Below are 18900 nucleotides of genomic sequence, written 5' to 3'. Positions count from 1 at the left end.
GTTTAGTAACGTTGTATTTGTTTGGATGAATGTGTGTGTATTGACTCAAATGTTGAGTACATTTAAAAATTTGAATGAAAGGCCATATCAGACACTGACAGCCAATGAGAGCCAATGTTGCCATTAATGCAACAAAAGAGTCAATCGTTTGCCAAATAAAAAAATCGTTGGAATCGGCGGTCAATTGAGTGATTGGAGTCAAGTCTCCAATCATTGCATTGAGATTCCAGTCATTGAGTTATTCATTCATTCATTCATTCATTCATTGACTCTAAATGTTAATCAATTGATAGAAACGTTGAACTCATTGACCATTGATTTTAGTGGACATTGCCGTCGGTGTAAACAAGGATTAGTCGTATTGTAAAAGATTTAAACGACTAATTAATAAGACTTTAGTCTAACCATTAATTTTCAGTCAAAATTAATAACAATTGATTACAATTGTAATCGTCGTTATCTTTTTTATTGCACCGATTGTCTCATCACAACTCAAGCGATGTCATCGGTAAGTGTGATTGGTTTTGGCCACTGATTGTATGGATGATTATGAGTGAAATTAATTACATTATTTAATAGCAAACATCATCTAATGTTGAAAACCTATCACCACAAGTGATCCGTCAGGTGTCCAAAGAGTTGACTCATTTAACACAAAAGCCGTTGGAAGGGATTCGTGTGATACTAAATGAAGAAGACATTTCCGATATTCAGGCCATTATTGACGGACCCGGTATTGTCTTAAAGTTTTAATTTTATAATTACATGTTTGATAATTGTATTGTTTTTTTCATATTATTTATTCAATACCCCGATAGCCTGTACGCCATACTTTGGCGGCTCATTTCGTTTGAAAATGGTTTTACCGAAAGACTTCCCGATGTCACCGCCAAAAGGTTTTTTTCTGACAAAAATATTTCATCCAAATGTGTCGAGAAATGGAGAGATATGTGTGAATACACTTAAAAAAGATTGGAAATCAGATTTAGGAATTAAACACATTCTTCTGGTATTATTATTATTAATAAGTTTATAATAATTTTAATAAATTAATTGATTATTATTATTATTTAGACCATTAAGTGTCTTCTAATTGTTCCGAATCCCGAATCTGCACTCAATTCAGAGGCCGGCAAAATGCTATTAGGTTTGATAGACAGTTAAAGTTAACTTTTTTGGCAAATTAATGACAATTTGGTATTTTCTGAATGATAGAGCATTACGACGATTACTGTATGAGAGCTAAGATGATGACCGAAATACATGCCTCAAAGCAGCCAAAAACCGCTGATTATGACAGCGATCACCCGAATCCGTGTTGTAGTAAATCAGATTCCGTTCGACGATTGGGCGAAAATGGTGCCGAAGAGAGTTCGGCCGAACCTATACTCAAACGACACGCCAATGATAAAAGTGTGACCAAACCTATTGGGTCGTCGACAACATTAACACAGAAACAAAAAACTAATTTAAAAGATAAGAAACGGACACTAAAGAGATTGTAAAATAAGTTTCTTTTAATTAATTATTTAATAACTAAATTTTAGTAATAATTATATGAAAAGTTCAAATTTTTTTTAAGTAAAATGATTTTTTTTAAATAAAAAAAAATGCAATTTCGGTTCTATAGACATATACGGTAAACACATATTTAACTGATATATTCTGTGTGTGAATGATATTGTATGCATCAAAATAATAATAAGTTTATATTTGAGTTAATATATAACAATATTATATATTGTATTATGTTTTGTATTTATATAAGAGGTTTAGTTTGCAAATATTTTTAAAAAGCATACACTTATATTATATTGTAAGTGTGGAAATTTTATTATAAATATATGATATACAGTATACTACTATTTAAAATAATATGTATAACATTTTACGCTAAATATAAAAATACAGTATATATTTATTTAAAATATCTATTATTGATTTTTTTGTTGACACAAACATTTTCAAATATAAATTATTATTTAATTGGTTTATCATATATACAGTATATATATTTAAAAAATAAATATGATTTCTGTTTTTTATTATTTAAGCTAACTTTTGTATATTTATATTTTTATTTCCCTACTCTTATAATTGTGTCTTAAATTTCAATAAAAAATAGTGATTTTATCAAAATAAAAATTTTTAAATATTTTATTACAATTTATAACATTTAATAATTTGAAATTCTGGACATTATTCTGTCGATTCCTTATTCACCGATCTCTAACTGACCACTAAAAGAGAGACATTTTAATCTAATTTTTTTAGTTATTACTGGATCTGTAAGACTAATGTGTTTTTAAAAAATGAAACAAATATTATAATAGTTTGGGTAAATCATACCTCAAATAATAATATAAATATTATAAATATAACCCTGGTTATTTTTGTCTTAATAGACTTGTTTTATAATCATAGCTAACTATCAGTGTTTTAATGTATAAAACCTGTCCTAACCTAACCTAACCCTAAATCTGATTAATATATGAGTATAGGACCTATACTATAGGTTGTGTATAATAGTTGAGTTGGGTTTCGGTTTTTATATAAATTATTAATATATTATATTTGGTTTTCGGTTTTGTGGTCTAATATACAAATTAATAGTACAATAATGTCGAGTATTATTAAATACATTTAATACATGTATATGAAAACCGGTCGCATCTCTAAACACGTCAGTCATATTCAGTACAGTATTTAATAATACATTGAATGTATGGAAAGCATTGGGTTTTATAATATTCATTGAGTTATCAGTGATTGAGTCAAACACTTAGTGTTTATATTGAACACACATATCATCAAAACAATGGCCAACCAGTCATCAGATAGTAAGCCATCAAAAGAAGACTTAACCACTGTTTTCACAAAATTGAAGTCAAACACATGCAATAAGGTATGATTATTATGATAATTAAGTGGTCAATGATATGATGATCAGTTTGATTGACATCAAAAATAAAATCTCGTGGTTTTTTGAAGGCCACGTCATTGTATTAACAATTGATCCGATGATATGTTTTTTTGATTGATAACAAAAATCACCTAAAATTTGAATGTCTTGTAATTGTTTTCAGTCGTGCTTCGACTGCGGCGCCCGTATACCGTCGTGGGTGTCCATTACGTACGGCGTTTTCATTTGTATCGACTGTTCAGCTGTTCACCGCGGTCTCGGTGTCCACATATCGTTTGTGCGGTCATCCGAATTGGACACGAAATGGACGTGGGCTCAGTTGCGTGCCATGCAATGTGGCGGAAATGCTTCAGCCGTTAGTATTAATCGATAATCCATAACTTCCAACACATAAATAATGATTTTTTCGGTACATTTAGACTCAGTTTTTTAATGAACACAACTGTACGACAAAAGACTCCCAACAAAAGTATACGAGTCGTGCCGCACAACTATATCGCGACAAATTAAACCAAACGGTGGCCAATAGTCTCAAAATGTACGGCCATTGTCTTGATTTGCCCACCAGTGGTGCCACAAATAGTTCGGCTAATACTACGTCAGCAGATAATTCCTCCTCATCTTCGTCTACCGATTTTTGGACAGAACATGAAAAAGTTGAATCAGTGCCTAAACAACAAAGCCATTCCAGTTATTCATCGATTAAATCTCAACAAACACCTCCGATGACTACCGATGGAACTGCCGGACCAACTGTTAGTCTTGTTTCAGCTAACAATGTAAACTTGTCTAAGGATTATAAACCATCTATTATTGGCACCAAAAAGCCGACCGTTAAGAAAGGGGTAATTATCTTATTATTATTAAGTTATATACCATGAGTTAAATCGCAGGTCGCTTGCAAATGAAGTCATTATTTACTTAAAAATAGATTTCATTTTCCTATAATCACTGCAAAAGTAAATCTGAAATATGTTTGAGAATTAACTTTAGTTAAAATAAGGTTTTTTCATAGAATATTTCATACAAATGTTGAAAATGTTTTATAATATTTTATTTATATTTTGCTATTAATTTTGTCTATAGTTGGGCGCCAGGAAAGGATTGGGCGCTCAAAAAGCAGTTATTGATTTCAAAAAAATTGAAGAAGAGGCCAATAAAGCTGATGAAATCAAAGATAATATCGGGAAAAATGATAAACCTTTGACTGAAGAGGAAACCATCGATAGAATTGAATCTATTCGGTTGGCATATGAAGACCTGAGTGAAAGACAAAAACAAACGGAAGAAAAAATGCGAAGTATTGATCCAAACAAAGCAAATCAATTGGAAAGACTAGGAATGGGTTTTAGTAACACTCGAACCAAAAGCTCCGGTATTTCACATTCAGCCGTTTCCGATATGCAAACCATTGAACAGATACCGAACCCGACATCTTCATCAAAAAATTCGCGAACGAAAGAGTTGGAAAAGGATATGTTAATGTTGGAAATGGGCTTCTCATCCGGTCCTCCAAAATATAAAGACACTCCGTTTGGTAGAAGTGAATATAAATCAAGAGACGACTATTCTGTCGACGATTTCTGGAGTGAATTTGATAAACCAGTTGAGAAAAAACCTGACATTTTAGACACAATCGAAACCATAGATTTTGAGCACTCGAGGTATTCGTATTTTGTTATTTATTTTTATATTAATTGTTTTTTTTTTAATTAATAGAAGCTCAGAACAAAAACCGAGACAAACATCTGAAAAAGTTAAGACACCGACCACTGATTCCTATGGAAGCGATGCACAGAAAAAGTTTGGTAACGCAAAAGGCATTTCTTCGGATCAGTTTTTTGGTGGTCAACGAGAATCTGAAGTAAACACGACTTTAATTTGATTTTAGGTTGAATTGGTTTACTAAAAAAGTGAATTTTTTATTTATCGAAAAAATAATAGTACGAACAGCGGACAACTATGAACCGTTTCAGTGGATCTAATAGTATCAGTAGTGATGACTATTTTAACCGAAACACTCCACAGAGCTCTAAGTCTTCGTCTTCTTCGTCGTATTCTAATTTCAATGCACCCAATCTATACGATATCAAAGAGGGTGTCCGCGATGGTGTCACACAAGTGGCCGGAAAATTGTCTAATTTAGCCTCTAATGTGATGTCATCGATACAGGTTTATATCTTTTAAAAAACTATTTTTACTGAAAWTAATCTTAAAAATCTTTTTTTTTAATTTTAGGATAAATACGGTGGTTATTAAATGATGTTATAATATTAAGTGTAGGTTTTTTTTATTGAACAAAAAAATATATAAATTATATAATTTTTTAAAAACAAGTGTTGCGTTTTTTCTAATTTCCATTTGTAATAAAAGTTTGGAGTAATTGTCTTTTTTATAAAACATAATTATTGCTAATAAATTTATGTAAATATTTAATAATAATAAAAAAAGTACATGTAAAGTTTATAATTAAATCAATGCCTTAAAGTGTTGAACTCACGCAAAGGATATTAATAATAAAAAAAATATTTTTATAAATATTTTAATTTGTTTTTTTGATGAAATGTGTGTATATTAGTAATCAACTAGTATTAAATGTATATATTATATATATATATATATATATAGGAAACGTTGAAAAATTGGTCCAAATTATAATAATAATATAATCAATTAAAATGTTGATATACCGGTAGTCATCCAATTTGTTTGTCCCAATCAAAAGCTCATTGCATGGGGAGAGTACTTACATCCAAACGACACGTTCGGTGAGTTTGTCTTATCGATCCATACCTTCAAACAATTATAGCAATTTGTTGTAAATGTRTATTAGAAATTAAAATGGATTTTTTTAATGTGATATTATATCATAAATTTATATTAACGGTATTTTTTCTCATTATACTGTAGAAGCAATCTTAATATAAACTCAAAATGGTTTTATAGGTTTTATATACTGATTTTAAAAAATATATTAATAAAATAGTTTGATATTAGCAAACCTTTTCGGTATTATAGTCTGCGGGTCCCGGTTTTGGTGTCTTATCGCCGGGCATTTCTATTCTCGGTCTAAACGAATACATCGGTTGCTTTTGAATTTTGTAGGCCTCGGCTTCGGGAATGTTATAAGCCGTGGGCGACGGCGTTATATCTGATTGTATATCTTTTGGCTGATTTAATGGCAATAATATGTATCGGTATTTATTAATTATATAAATAAATACTTAATATTATATCATATAAAAGTTAGATACAAAATGAGACAAACTTTAAAACCAAATGAATAACTGGGCGCCTGTTTTCCCTTTGCATTATAAATACTTTTTTCTGGTGAATACTGTGTCGGCGATGGAGTATTGAATGGTTCGGGATCTTTGATTTTTGCGCCCACAAAAGCCGCTGGTGTCCAATCTTTACCGATTCGGGTAACTCCTTGAACAGTGTATTCTCCCGGACCTTAATATTTTTTAAATAATACAATTATCCTTTTAAAAAATTAATTCATATATTACTGATAAATTTACAGAATATTCTACACTTTTGAATTATGTCTCTAATTTAATAGATATGTTAACCAAACTGACAGACCTGGTGTCATAATATCTCTTTTTTCTTTTTGTTTTGCACCAAAAGTATAGGCTGGAGATGTCTTTTTCCGGGCATCTCTACTATTTGAACCTAATTATCAGATTAAACAATCAATTTTATTTGAATAATTAAAAAATTCATATATAAATTATTTTTACTGASTGTGATTTTTATTTTAATGATTAAATAAATTAACATTTAATTAATTAGGTTTTAGTAATAAAAAATTAGGCAAACAATGATGTTTATCAAGTATTTGCTGTTAAAATGACTGGTGATTAAAGATTTTGATAAATGCCGCAAATTATATGGTTTTAATATTTAATATATGTTTTGTATTAAATGCTTTTTATTTTTTAAAATAATAATATATATTTTGTATTTAATTGGCCGATAATTATCTTATATAATTTATATGTCATATGATATGTGAAAAAGTAAATAATTAAAGTATAGTATATATTATAATAAATCAAAATCTATTCATTGGATTGCTATGAATGGGGTCTTTAAGCTTAAAAAACAGTGAAACCGGTTTTATTGTATTAATTCTGTGATTTGAAACTCATATTTATCTAACTGTCCATAAAAGGAATCCTAAGGTCTTATTTGTTATGACTTTCGGTTTTATTTAAACAAATCATACAAATAATAATACAGTAAATATATAAATATATTTTTATTTGATGTCAATGTTATTAATAAAAACATCAAACTTTTAATTGATCTATTGTTTGAAAAGAATTTACTTTTGTTTTTTGTATATTTATTTAGAAAATATAGTAATAATAACAATACTACTAATAATATAGTATTACAATAATTTTACAGTAATTATAATAATACAGTAATGTTAGTATAAATTATTAAATTTGAATACTAACCAAAAGTTGAGGGCAACAATACAATAGCGGGACCGGGACTCGAAAACTCGGCCGCTATCGGACCTCTCCTCTATAGTTATCATCAAATTATATAAATATAAATTTAATTATTTGAGTATAAAAAAAATTATATAAATATATAATATTTACTTTAGTCGTTGTCACCGGAAATTGTTGCAAATAATCCTTTCTTTGATTATCATGAATACGACAACCGTTTCCGTTAACAAACTAATTGCACAAATAAATCAAATATAGAATTAATAAAAAAATATTATTTGTATAAAAATATGATTTTTATATAAATTGTGCAAAATTTGTCTAAAATTATATCTTTTTTATTAATTATATACTGTATATATATACATAAACACATAATAATTTAAAATATCCAGCAAAGTAATTAAAATTAAAGCAAACAACAAGATATGTTGAAAGTAACCAAATTTAATAGTTTAGATGTCTATGCAATTTTTAATATATAAAAATTATATAATGGCACTTAATTGCATAAACAAAAATATTTAATATATATCTAAATTTAAAATTAATACTTACTTTTGAAGGCATTGAATTTAGAGTAAAAATCACTATATTTATTATTATTACTATTTTGTAGGTAAAGTTTTACAATTAGTTAAACATCAAAATGAAATTTAAAAACTAAACTCTCCATAAAGTTTAGATGTTTAAACTATATGTTAGATATAATGAGCCCATATTAGAGGCCGAGTACTCAATTGGATGGAACTGTCGATTACTTTTATGGTCTCCCAATCAGTCATACCTATACTATATAGTCTGTACACAGGTTTGTTGAAGGTGTCTGTGAATCAGTAATATTATATATAATTTATAATATAGTTTTTTCATCAAAAAAAAAGTTTTGGGCGTTTTATTCAAAAATTTTAAAGCCTACGCTCTACTAACGTATATCGCAAATAATATGCTGTTTTATAAAACACTGTATTTATTTAATTCATAAAAAATTTCCTATTTGTTTATTTCATTAATAATTTTTTAAGCAAACATTTACACAAATAAAAAACTTTGTAACAACTAATTTTTTCAAGTGGTCTTATTAAAAATTTTAATAGTTATATGTTTTTAGTATTTGTATTATTTTGAAAAAAACTTGTAAAACATCAGTTATTTGTCATTAGATTTTTATTTTATTCAAATAAATGGTTCAAAAATTGAATTTAATTTGTAAAAATTATTATTTATCTAACTGTATGTCATTGATTAGTAATTAGTCTTAAAAATTGTTTATTATTGATAACTATTGTATAATTTAGTTTACTAGTGATAGACATCAATATTTATTAAGATTATATATTAAATAATTTAGTAGTATTTACTAAGTTTTGTCAACTTTATGAAAATGTTGTTAAAACTGTTTGAAAAACTAATTATTGATACATATTATAAAACGAATATTTTTTGAAAACATAAATAAACTGATTATTATGTACTCAAACACTGTTTATGATATAAAATCTATAAATAATTTATTTTAAGCCATAACCATATACAGTAAAAATTATATTTTAGTATTTGATGATTTATATAAAATTCTAAATGTATTACCTAAGGCATGGTTTTTAAATTAAAGTTTATAATAATTAAAAATTTTCTTAAATGTAATAAATAATTAAAAATTAATAATATAATCTCATCTTTACCACCAAAAAAAAACTAATAAATAGAAATAATTTTTACAATTAAATACATATTAAAAATATTACTGTTTGTATAATGAATAAGAGAATTTATTAAAATAAATTTTTAAAATGCAATATATTGCATTATATACTAATTTAAACATATTAACAATAATTGTTGCAAATAATTTTAGTTTAGTTAAATTTAGTAGAAAATATTTTGAAAAAATTTGATTAATTGAAATTAAAGTGTAATATTTAAAAAATAAAATGATATAAACATTATATATAGATTGAAAAACATGAAAGACTGCAAAAACTTTATGTGAGACACAATGACTGTCAAACAAGTGAAATCCGACTTTCAATTATTAATTTTATTAAATCATCGCTTATATAACCAATTTTCATATTCACAAATAATTTATCAAAATATATAACATTTATATTTAGACATATCGTATATAYAGTATATATATATATATATATATWTTTAGAATAAAAAATATATTTCTATATATTATATAAAATAAATAAAATAATTAGTTTTATAACCATAATTAATTTAAATAGAAATATAAATATATATAGCTTGAATTATAAAATAAAATAAATTTTCATCTATTATTTTGATATTATTTAAATAATAATTATTATTGTATAGTTTAGCATAACATTTGATTAGCGTTTTATTAATACAGTATATACTAATATGCTGTACATTATAACTGTAAAAATATACAATAGATTACAATAGATATAAATTATATAACAGAATATAACGATAAACACCAGCAAAAAAATCAATCAAATGCAATGAACTAATGGTCCCTAAAATGTGTGAATCATTGCATTAAATGACAAAATAATAAACAAAATTGTTTTTGTAGTGAATATTATTTATTGAGTGAATGTGTTAACAATTGTTGTCAATTGAGTACTATTTTAGCCAATAGTTTGCCATCAGATTTGATGATTCAATTGAATTGTGTGTAAAATATCTATAAATTTAAACGAAATCAATGGCTGAACTGTTACAGAGATTCAGTGGTAATCCGTTTTCAACGAGTGTCGGCCAAAAAATCGGTAAAAAATCATTTTGTTGTGTGTGTTTGACAACCATTGATAATAACGGTAATACTAACGGTGTGACCGCATATCTGTCCATTCTCTCAGAACAGGCAACCGATGCTTCACTCGACTCGGAAAACTGGGCGCTAAATATGGAAATATGTGACCACATTAACGATACCGACGAAGGGTATGGCTAACGACTGTCCAATTGGTGGCAGAAATTTATGTTTTTTTTTTGTTTTCTCTTAAAACTGATCCTCTTATCTAATCTATCCGATGGACAGTCCCCGGGATGCCGTGCGTGCCATCAAAAAGCGATTACAGCAGAGCTCCGGTAAAAACTTTACGGTCGTTATGTTCACACTTATCGTAAGTGACAACAATTTGATCTTCACATTGAAAAAAACAATAGATAATTATTATATGAAGTTATATGATATATATATTAATTATGCTGTATATCATTGAGCTATTAATCAATGATTTATATTTATATATAATTGTCATATCATTTAATATAACCAATAAATGGTTAGATTTTTTTCTCCAAATATTTCATGCATTACTTGCAATTCATGTTTACCTGAGTTTACAATCAATGATTAGTTTTGTTGTGTTTATTGACAGTAAATTATTTTTATATATATATTGTTTGTTGTCTTTTATTATCACATCATTAGTCGCGTAAATGCAATCAATCAATCAATCAATGAACAGGGATTACAAATTTCCCGTCATTTTTTTGGCTTTAATATTGCAATTATTATTATTATTATTATATAAAATAAATATAAATAGTTTAGTCTTATTATTAGATGCATTCTTATTAATGGTTAAAACTTAAAAAGTAATTAACTTTAAAATATTTAAAAAATAATAATAATTTTATGGTTATTTTAAATTAGATTAAATATTATAGTCATCGATATGTGTATAGAGAGTTAGATACTATTTATAATTATATTAAAATTTACTGATTATATAATAACGATATTATAACTATTAACAAACTAATTAACAAATTAATACCTCATTTAATTAATAAATCATTAAATATTTTTTACTGTACTAAATAAAAAGTGGTTTGTTTTTTCGGTTGAATCGCAAAACATGTTTTTTAACACTTGAATTATACAAATGAAATCAAGCAAAAAGAAATTACCGGTAAATTAACAAATTGTTAAAAATATGATTACATAAGCTTTATTATCTAACATAATTATGCATAAAACTAACTTAATAAACAATACATATATATAACTTATACACAGTATAAGTGCATCAATTTATTATTGATGGGCTATCAAAATGAATTTATTTTGTTGATTATTAATCTTTAATTTTATTAACAACTAAAGTTTTAATTATTATAATATATTAATTGATGTCAAATATTTATTTATAAAAAACTATTGCTTAGCAATTTCATATCAGTCATTGTGTGTTTGATATTTACTATAAAATATTAATATTAACTAATTACACAGATAAATAATACAAATTTTGTATATAACAAATAGTCATAGATTTAATTATATATTAATCATTTTAAACAATAAATATGTTGTAAATTATAGCTTTAATTGTCTTATAAAAAAATACTAAATGTTTGGACTTAAACTTGAAATGAGTTAAATTTATGACATGTATTGTACTGTATTAGGTGTCAACTATTTTTACACTAATGACTATATAGTTATGACAATAGTCTTATAATAGAGTAATTTAAATGTTTATTAAAATAGAAATTGAATTTCTATTTAATAATTCAGTTAATGACAAATASATTACCGTTTGAGTAATAATAATGTTATTTATGAAAATTTAGGTCATTTAGTATTGTCTAAAGACATTGAAAGAAAAAAAGTTTATTAAACTCATTTGTTTATGTATTTTCATGAGTGAAAAGTTAATAATCTTTGTGAACAATAATTAGTGCATAAAATTTTTAAGATTATAAGACACCTCTTAAGGAGTTGTCGTCATTTTGTTGTTGAAGTTTTCAAGTGTTGAAATCTACAGAATCTACTAAATACAGTGTTGTTATTATTATTAATATATATTTGCTTTTTTGTTAAATTAAAAATTTAATAAATTTATTAATTATTTTTGGATTTTGTAATAACTTCTTGTAGGTTCTTGAAGCTTGTGTTAAGAATTGTGGCAAAAGATTTCACATTTTGGTTACAAATAAAGACTTTGTTCAGGAATTAGTCAAACTTATCGGCCCTAAGAACGATCCGCCGACTAATGTTCAGGAAAAGGTTGGATTGCATTCAAATTGATTTAATAATTTTGAGTTTAATTTATACAATTTATTGATTAATTATTTTTAGCAATATTTTTTTAATACATTAATTCATATAAATGATTACATTGAGAGTAACATTGAATTACTCCAAATATATACTTTATATAAAATATGAATGATTTTCTTTAATCGGATTACTGATGCTATTTGATGACTATTATACTGTCTATTGATAGGTATTAAGTTTAATTCAGAGTTGGGCGCATGCATTTAGAGGACAACCTGATCTCCAAGGAGTAGTACAAGTCTATAGCGAACTCAAGAGTAAAGGCATTGAATTCCCAGCGATAGACACTGAGGCTATGCCTCCCATACATACTCCTCAAAGAACCAAATCGGCGACATCTAACAATTCAGAAGCATTTGCATCGACAGGTGCTCACGCTGTCAATACACCACTAAGTACTGCAACGGGTGGAAGTGCTTCGGGTGTTTCCCAATCCCACCCGAAGACGATGCCAACTACTAGACGTGCCATTCAAGGACCGATGCAATTGACTCCGGAACAGTTGGCAAAGTTAAGGAGTGAACTCGATATCGTTCAGTCAAATATGAAAGTTTTCAATGAAATGCTAACTGAATTGACGCCCGGAAGCGAACATAACGACGACTGGCAATTGTTGTCCGACTTGAACGCCACGTGTCAGACAATGCAGACCCGAATTGTTGAGCTCATTGAACGAGTAGCCAATGAAGAGGTGACCAATGAGTTGTTGAGAGTTAACGACGAATTAAATAATCTATTTTTGCGTTACGAGAGACACGCCAAGAAACACAAACCCCAACTACAGTCTCCCACTAATAGAGCACAACAGGCACCACAACAACCATCGGAACCAACTTTAATTGATTTTGACTCTACCGATGATTCAACTGCAGGTGTGACGAGTCGTTTGGCGGATATTCAATTGAGTGGTATTAGCGCAGCCGCTTCCAAACCGGTGGAATCAGCTACTGGTGATCTAGACTTTGACGCTTTCGCTCAGTCGAGATCGACAACCAATAAGGACAATAACATTAGTGACTTGAGTACAGCACAGGTATTTAAAATTAAAATCTAATTAAAAAATATATGATAAAAATTAATTACCCGTAAATAAAATAAAATAAATAATATTTAGGTCCCACACGAACAAGAATTCGACGAAATAGAGAAATGGCTCGAAGATGAGCCGGCAATTGCTGGCAATGAGTTCGACAGGTTCTTAGCCGAGAGAGCGGCAGCCGTTGAGAAACAGCCGCCAAAACCAAACACTGATCAACCAAAACCTGATGATAAAAATCTTTTATAGCTTAATAATTATGATTTGCTTACATTACGCTTATAACTAATTATTATAATAATTTAAATTATAATTATATATCAATTCCTATATTTCAGTATTGATAAGTTATATATATATAACAAATGAGAAATAGTGATTGTTTATTTACCTTTACAAATAATTTCAATTTGTTTATTATTATTATTTGTTAGCTTATATATCTTAAATATATTTATATAAAATTTTATATATTTATTATTATTATTTTAAGCAAAATATATTTTTATTTTTAATTGTTATGGATGAAGATTTTTTTTTGTTTTGTTTTACTAATTGAAATTATTTTTATCATTTGGTGAGCGCATTGAACAGACATTTATTATTAATAATCTTTTTAAAAAATCGTGATTTTGTTATCCAATACTTATAAAAATATATATCAATTGTGTAAAAAAGTCCTTAAGATAACAGTATAAAAGGCTTTCAATTTTAAAAAAAATATTAAACTTAAGATTAATGTTTATTACAGTAAATAACAGTAAACTATATATTTAAAGTATCTTTTTCTAGTGATTTAATCGCCTAATTATATATCATTAATGATAAAAATAAATAATTATATAATAAATGTCAACAATTTATATATACATATATATACTGTACTTTGAAAAAAATAAGAGAAAATACTATTAAATCAATTTTTGTCCAAATGATTGACTCTTATTTAAAAAAATACTCTAATCTTATATAAGAATATGTTTGGTCCACAAGTCATTCATTTCTTCATTGGTTTTGGTAATTGTTTTGAATGAATTGATAGCAATCGACAGTTTGCAAGCAATCAGATGTTTGCAAAACAATACCGAGTCATCCGACAGACCTACGAAAAAAAATCATTGATTGATTGATATTAACTAAAAACGATTCAGTAGTTCCAGCGATAATTCAGTAAAACAATAGTAAAACAACAAAACAATACTTTTTCTGAAGTGATCGCAACTGCAATAATTGGCATCAATTAAGCAGAAGTAACGGCCGGGTCTTGTCTTAGACTTTTCGCCGGACTCTACTTGATATATGTGTCGACTATTAGAATAGGAAGAAGAAGTAGATTATCAACAAATGGGATGGCATTTGATTTGTGGTCACAAATGTTAATTATATACCAATTATTGTTTGACACAATTTTGCTAACATTGTCACTGTCGAGCAGTTCCAGTGCTTCAATCATTTCGGTATCAAACAGTGCAACCAAACTGTCATTTATATGGCAAACAATTTTCAAGAAAAAGAAGAGAAGACAACAAATTATTTAATTAAATAATAATTTTTTTGAACCAACTTTTCCATGACTTCGTCCGCTACTTCACAGCAACAGGTGATCCAAAAAATTAGAAAATAAACAAAACATTTAAATGTCTTCAATATATTGATGTCATTAAACAAAATAATAATAATTACTTACTTTTGTTGTCATTTTTGACAATCTTCTCGATGAGTACTTCGAGCAACTGTTGGACACAGTTTGATGTCATCGTCGGTCACCACTTCTTCTTCTTCTTGAGTCAACCACTGATTAATGAGTTCTGTGTTCAATACATGACTCGAAACAATTGGCGCCTCTTTTTTGGTGATGTCTTGGATGACGTCATTCATGTCTTAGACGTCACTCAAGTATTTGAGTCAATGTTTACACTGATATCAAGTGATCACTTGAAGACATCAATTAATTAACTTAAATATATCATCGCTTCGGTTGACATACTATTGTCATTTGATTGTATTTTGACAGACATTCAGTCAAGAAGTGTATCCAAACTGAGTGCCACTGGACTGAAGCAATCAGTGGTTAATTGTGTGGTAATGTCCGGCATCAGTGACCACAAGACGGTCATCTCAGGCGGGGTTTGTATTATTGTTTTGTTTTTATCCATTTCTTTGAGTTGATTATCAAACTAATTGATTCATACAAATGACAGAACAACGAGTATTGTAAGCTTAATGTCGGCGGAAGTCTTGTAAGTGTCTCATAAAGACTTATTGTTAATACTATAGACCAATGATTTAACACGAATGATGTCTTCCTCTATGTCTTCAGCACTACACTACAATCGGGACGCTTACCAAAAATGACTCAATGCTTAGGGCTATGTTTAGTGGAAGAATGGAAGTACTAACTGATTCTGAAGGTCTTAAATCATATATTTTTTAAATATAAATCTTAATATAACTTACTGTATATCTGAAACTTCTTTCAACATTTAGGTTGGGTTTTGATCGACAGATGTGGTAAACATTTCGCCACAATTCTTAACTTCTTGAGAGACGGTTCTGTTCCGTTGCCAGAATCGCAACGTGAACTCATGGAACTCATATCCGAAGCTAAGTATTATTTGATCCAAGAGTTAATCGACGCCTGTGAGAGCCAACTGTCACTGTGGAAGGAACCGACCGCTTCCGAACCTATCTGTAGAGTTCCTGTATGTTTTAAATCACATCTGCGGTTAAATTTATGATTTAAAATAATTAATTTTTAAAAATTATTATATTTTATGAACAGCTGATCACTTCAGCTAAAGAAGAGGCTCATCTGATAAGCACAACGAGTAAACCAATAGTAAAGCTACTGATCAATCGCCACAATAACAAGTATTCGTATACGAGTACATCCGATGATAATCTACTTAAGAATTTAGAGCTATTCGATAAACTGTCGCTTCGGTTCAGTGGTCGCGTCTTATTCATCAAAGATGTCATTGGAAGCAATGAAATCTGTTGTTGGAGTTTCTATGGTGTGTTTCAGTGATTGTTTTCAATGATTTTATATTCATATTTAACGATTATTATCTATTTACCCGAAGGTCACGGCAAAAAAGTGGCCGAAGTTTGCTGTACTTCAATCGTTTACGCGACCGATAAGAAACACACAAAAGTACAATATATAAATTTATATATTAAAACATTATTTTATAAAGTTTTTCAATTTATTTTTTGGCCATTTGTTGTTGACATTAGGTTGAGTTTCCCGAAGCGCGAATATATGAGGAGACTTTAAATATATTGCTTTACGAGAACCGCACGGGACCTGACATGGAGTTAATGCAGGCGACCAGCACTCGGGGCGCCGTTAGTATGCAGTCGCACACAAGCGATGATGAAGATGAACACAACCGGAAGAGTGGCTCTTCAAGTGGTAAAGAGAAAGACCATCACATCGGAAGAATTCGCAGCACTAAACAAAACAATTGAATAATTTTTTTATTAAGAATTTATTATTTTATATTTATTATTATTATTTACGTAATGTAATTATAATTAATTGGTTTTTTATTAGATAATCTACTATATAATTAAGTAATTATTTTAAAATGATTTAGTGAGCCGACACACAGTTATGTTTTAAGGTGTAATTCCTTAAGACATGAGATTTTAATTAATGAGTTGATGTTTATAAACTCAGAAATTATATATATATAATGTTTTTAAATATATACAGTATATATAAATTATTTCAATTGTAATCAAAATAATAATTAATTAAATGTCATAAAAATGGTTTTAAGAGATCGGGTTTCGGGTATTTAGGGGTTTCAATAACATTTGGTCCGAATTTAAACTCAAGAAATTGTCGCCAATTATTAGGTACGGATGCGTTGAAACCGATAAAAGAAAGCTTTTCTAATGGAAGCAAATAATGTTCAGGAAATTCACAATCCTGTGGATGTGAGTCGAACCATGTATTCTTCGTCATCGTTCCATTCCTCGAGTAAAAAGGAAAGACATCGACGTGTAAGCGATTGCTTTGACTGAAGTGTACTCTATAGAAGTCTCCCTCCGAAGCTTTCTCCCAAACAAATCCTTTGCTGTCGACTATTGGATCCGATTGTGGAAAGAATGGACATTTGACAATATCTTCTCTGTAAATACCGATATCAATATCGTAATCCCAAGGAATGATATGTCCATCTCTGGCGGCGCCCAATAGAGAGCCGCCTTCTAACCAATACCTCACTGAATATGACTCGAGTACTTGAAAGACGTGTCGACCAGTTTGGGCCAAATTGTCTAAACAACAGACAGGTGTCCATCGATTTGAAAATAAATAGTCCGGCATTTCATTGATAACAGTCGGGAAACACCTTTGCGTATGTTTTCCGCATCCAAACCACTGAACCACTCCTTGAGAATCAATCAACTTTTTGACGCCAATCAAAGCAAACAATTGTTTTCGTCTCTCTTCTGACCACATCTTGTGCTTCCATTGATTGCGTTCATTTGTAAGGAACAGTTGTCGGCCTTTGGTTACAACATTAGAGCTGAAGAGATTAACTTTAATGTCTCTAACTTTGCATTGAATGAAAAACGACTCAACAAATGGTCGATTAAAAGGTTGGTTGAGTTCAAGTAAATCAGTCTTTTTGATCAAAACGGCATAATTGTTGCCAATAAAGGCATCACAAGAAGACATTGAATCCATTTGTCGGTATTGTAAAGTCCATCGTTTTATATCAAAGTTTATTAGAAGACATCGATTGTCGACAAAATCGTCGGAAGAAATAGGAAGAACAAGTGCTGTCCTTTGTTGTCGTGAATTTAATTTATTTAAGTATTTGATTGAACTCCAGACCTGATGTCGGGATCCGATTCGTACAGAATCGGGAACTATCATAACATACGGACTCTCTATATAAGTCTCGACTCGGGATTCGCTTAAACTCTTATTAAATTGAAAATCATTGACAATAAACTTGATGTCACAGTTATTGACCGCATGTCCATTGATTGGCCACTCGATCGGCGGATAAATGACTCGTTGAGAGATCACTAGTATTGTGTTGATTGTCGACAAACCGCACAACGAGTCCAGTGTTGCCGTCAAATCATTTTCAAACCATTCAAACTCATTGATAATAAATGTTATCTTATATTCATTTTGGATCATCTGTTGCGTCCAAATGTCGTCATCGATGTCCACATCTTCACTGTTAAGCAGTAATTGTGACAACAAATGGTTTGCGAGTAAAACAATAAACCAATAGATGAGACAAACAAACAAAAGTAGTTTTACTATGAATTTAATGTTGAAATTCATGTAAATTATTCAATAATTTTTTGTCACAAAATATTTTTAATTAACAACAAAATTGTCATCAAATTATTGTTCATTATATTTGATTAAATTGTTGGACAC

The 18900-nt window shown here is 28.7% G+C and overlaps 7 protein-coding genes across 8 annotated transcripts; 4 read left to right on the top strand and 3 right to left on the bottom strand.

Moving 5' to 3' along the window:
- Window positions 1-19: 19 nt before the first annotated feature.
- On the top strand, window positions 20-1560 carry LOC128958768 (ubiquitin-conjugating enzyme E2 S-like). The gene is made up of 5 exons (XM_054304693.1): window positions 20-508; window positions 580-733; window positions 819-1009; window positions 1075-1147; window positions 1216-1560. Exons 1-5 carry the CDS (start codon window positions 500-502, stop codon window positions 1503-1505), a joined length of 717 nt encoding a protein of 238 aa, XP_054160668.1. The 5' UTR covers window positions 20-499; the 3' UTR covers window positions 1506-1560.
- A 1086-nt stretch (window positions 1561-2646) lies between these two features.
- Window positions 2647-5256, top strand: LOC128957302 (ADP-ribosylation factor GTPase-activating protein 2-like). Its single transcript, XM_054303039.1, has 7 exons — window positions 2647-2905; window positions 3087-3278; window positions 3343-3768; window positions 4010-4587; window positions 4643-4787; window positions 4868-5095; window positions 5162-5256. The coding sequence occupies exons 1-7, from the start codon at window positions 2819-2821 to the stop codon at window positions 5180-5182; spliced, it is 1677 nt and encodes a 558-aa protein (XP_054159014.1). The 5' UTR covers window positions 2647-2818; the 3' UTR covers window positions 5183-5256.
- Window positions 5257-5541: 285 nt separating this feature from the next.
- On the bottom strand, window positions 5542-8010 carry LOC128958420 (outer dense fiber protein 3-like). The gene is made up of 7 exons (XM_054304272.1): window positions 7954-8010; window positions 7546-7626; window positions 7396-7465; window positions 6512-6601; window positions 6192-6379; window positions 5926-6093; window positions 5542-5716 (listed from the first exon to the last, which is right to left on the bottom strand). The coding sequence occupies exons 1-7, from the start codon at window positions 7963-7965 to the stop codon at window positions 5642-5644; spliced, it is 684 nt and encodes a 227-aa protein (XP_054160247.1). The 5' UTR covers window positions 7966-8010; the 3' UTR covers window positions 5542-5641.
- A 1881-nt stretch (window positions 8011-9891) lies between these two features.
- LOC128958967 (TOM1-like protein 2) lies at window positions 9892-13801 on the top strand. The gene is made up of 6 exons (XM_054304937.1): window positions 9892-10145; window positions 10236-10320; window positions 10418-10502; window positions 12269-12397; window positions 12621-13484; window positions 13566-13801. Exons 1-6 carry the CDS (start codon window positions 10082-10084, stop codon window positions 13734-13736), a joined length of 1398 nt encoding a protein of 465 aa, XP_054160912.1. The 5' UTR covers window positions 9892-10081; the 3' UTR covers window positions 13737-13801.
- A 640-nt stretch (window positions 13802-14441) lies between these two features.
- LOC128958840 (zinc finger SWIM domain-containing protein 7 homolog) lies at window positions 14442-15357 on the bottom strand. Of its 2 annotated transcripts, none has more exons than XM_054304783.1 (5): window positions 15175-15357; window positions 15052-15073; window positions 14876-14965; window positions 14689-14795; window positions 14442-14589 (listed from the first exon to the last, which is right to left on the bottom strand). In XM_054304783.1, the coding sequence occupies exons 1-5, from the start codon at window positions 15242-15244 to the stop codon at window positions 14453-14455; spliced, it is 426 nt and encodes a 141-aa protein (XP_054160758.1). In that variant the 5' UTR covers window positions 15245-15357; the 3' UTR covers window positions 14442-14452. The 2 variants fall into 2 exon arrangements, with proteins under 2 accessions (XP_054160758.1, XP_054160759.1); XM_054304784.1 differs by having other exon boundaries at window positions 15052-15070.
- An 8-nt stretch (window positions 15358-15365) lies between these two features.
- LOC128958839 (BTB/POZ domain-containing adapter for CUL3-mediated RhoA degradation protein 3-like) lies at window positions 15366-17010 on the top strand. The gene is made up of 7 exons (XM_054304782.1): window positions 15366-15614; window positions 15689-15727; window positions 15808-15898; window positions 15975-16189; window positions 16270-16501; window positions 16571-16641; window positions 16725-17010. The coding sequence occupies exons 1-7, from the start codon at window positions 15573-15575 to the stop codon at window positions 16956-16958; spliced, it is 924 nt and encodes a 307-aa protein (XP_054160757.1). The 5' UTR covers window positions 15366-15572; the 3' UTR covers window positions 16959-17010.
- Window positions 17011-17131: 121 nt separating this feature from the next.
- Window positions 17132-18801, bottom strand: LOC128957818 (ribitol 5-phosphate transferase FKRP-like). The gene has a single exon (XM_054303633.1). The coding sequence runs from the start codon at window positions 18799-18801 to the stop codon at window positions 17254-17256; it is 1548 nt and encodes a 515-aa protein (XP_054159608.1). The 3' UTR covers window positions 17132-17253.
- Between the last annotated feature and the right edge of the window lie 99 nt (window positions 18802-18900).

The sequence above is a fragment of the Oppia nitens genome, unplaced genomic scaffold (assembly GCF_028296485.1).
Source record: "Oppia nitens isolate AA-2021 unplaced genomic scaffold, nextdenovo-longstitch-racon4-pilon3 scaffold3_pilon_pilon_pilon, whole genome shotgun sequence".
NCBI classification, from domain to species: Eukaryota; Metazoa; Arthropoda; class Arachnida; order Sarcoptiformes; family Oppiidae; genus Oppia; species Oppia nitens.
Note: the sequence above shows the minus strand (reverse complement) of the source record. Positions and strands in the feature narration are given on the sequence as shown.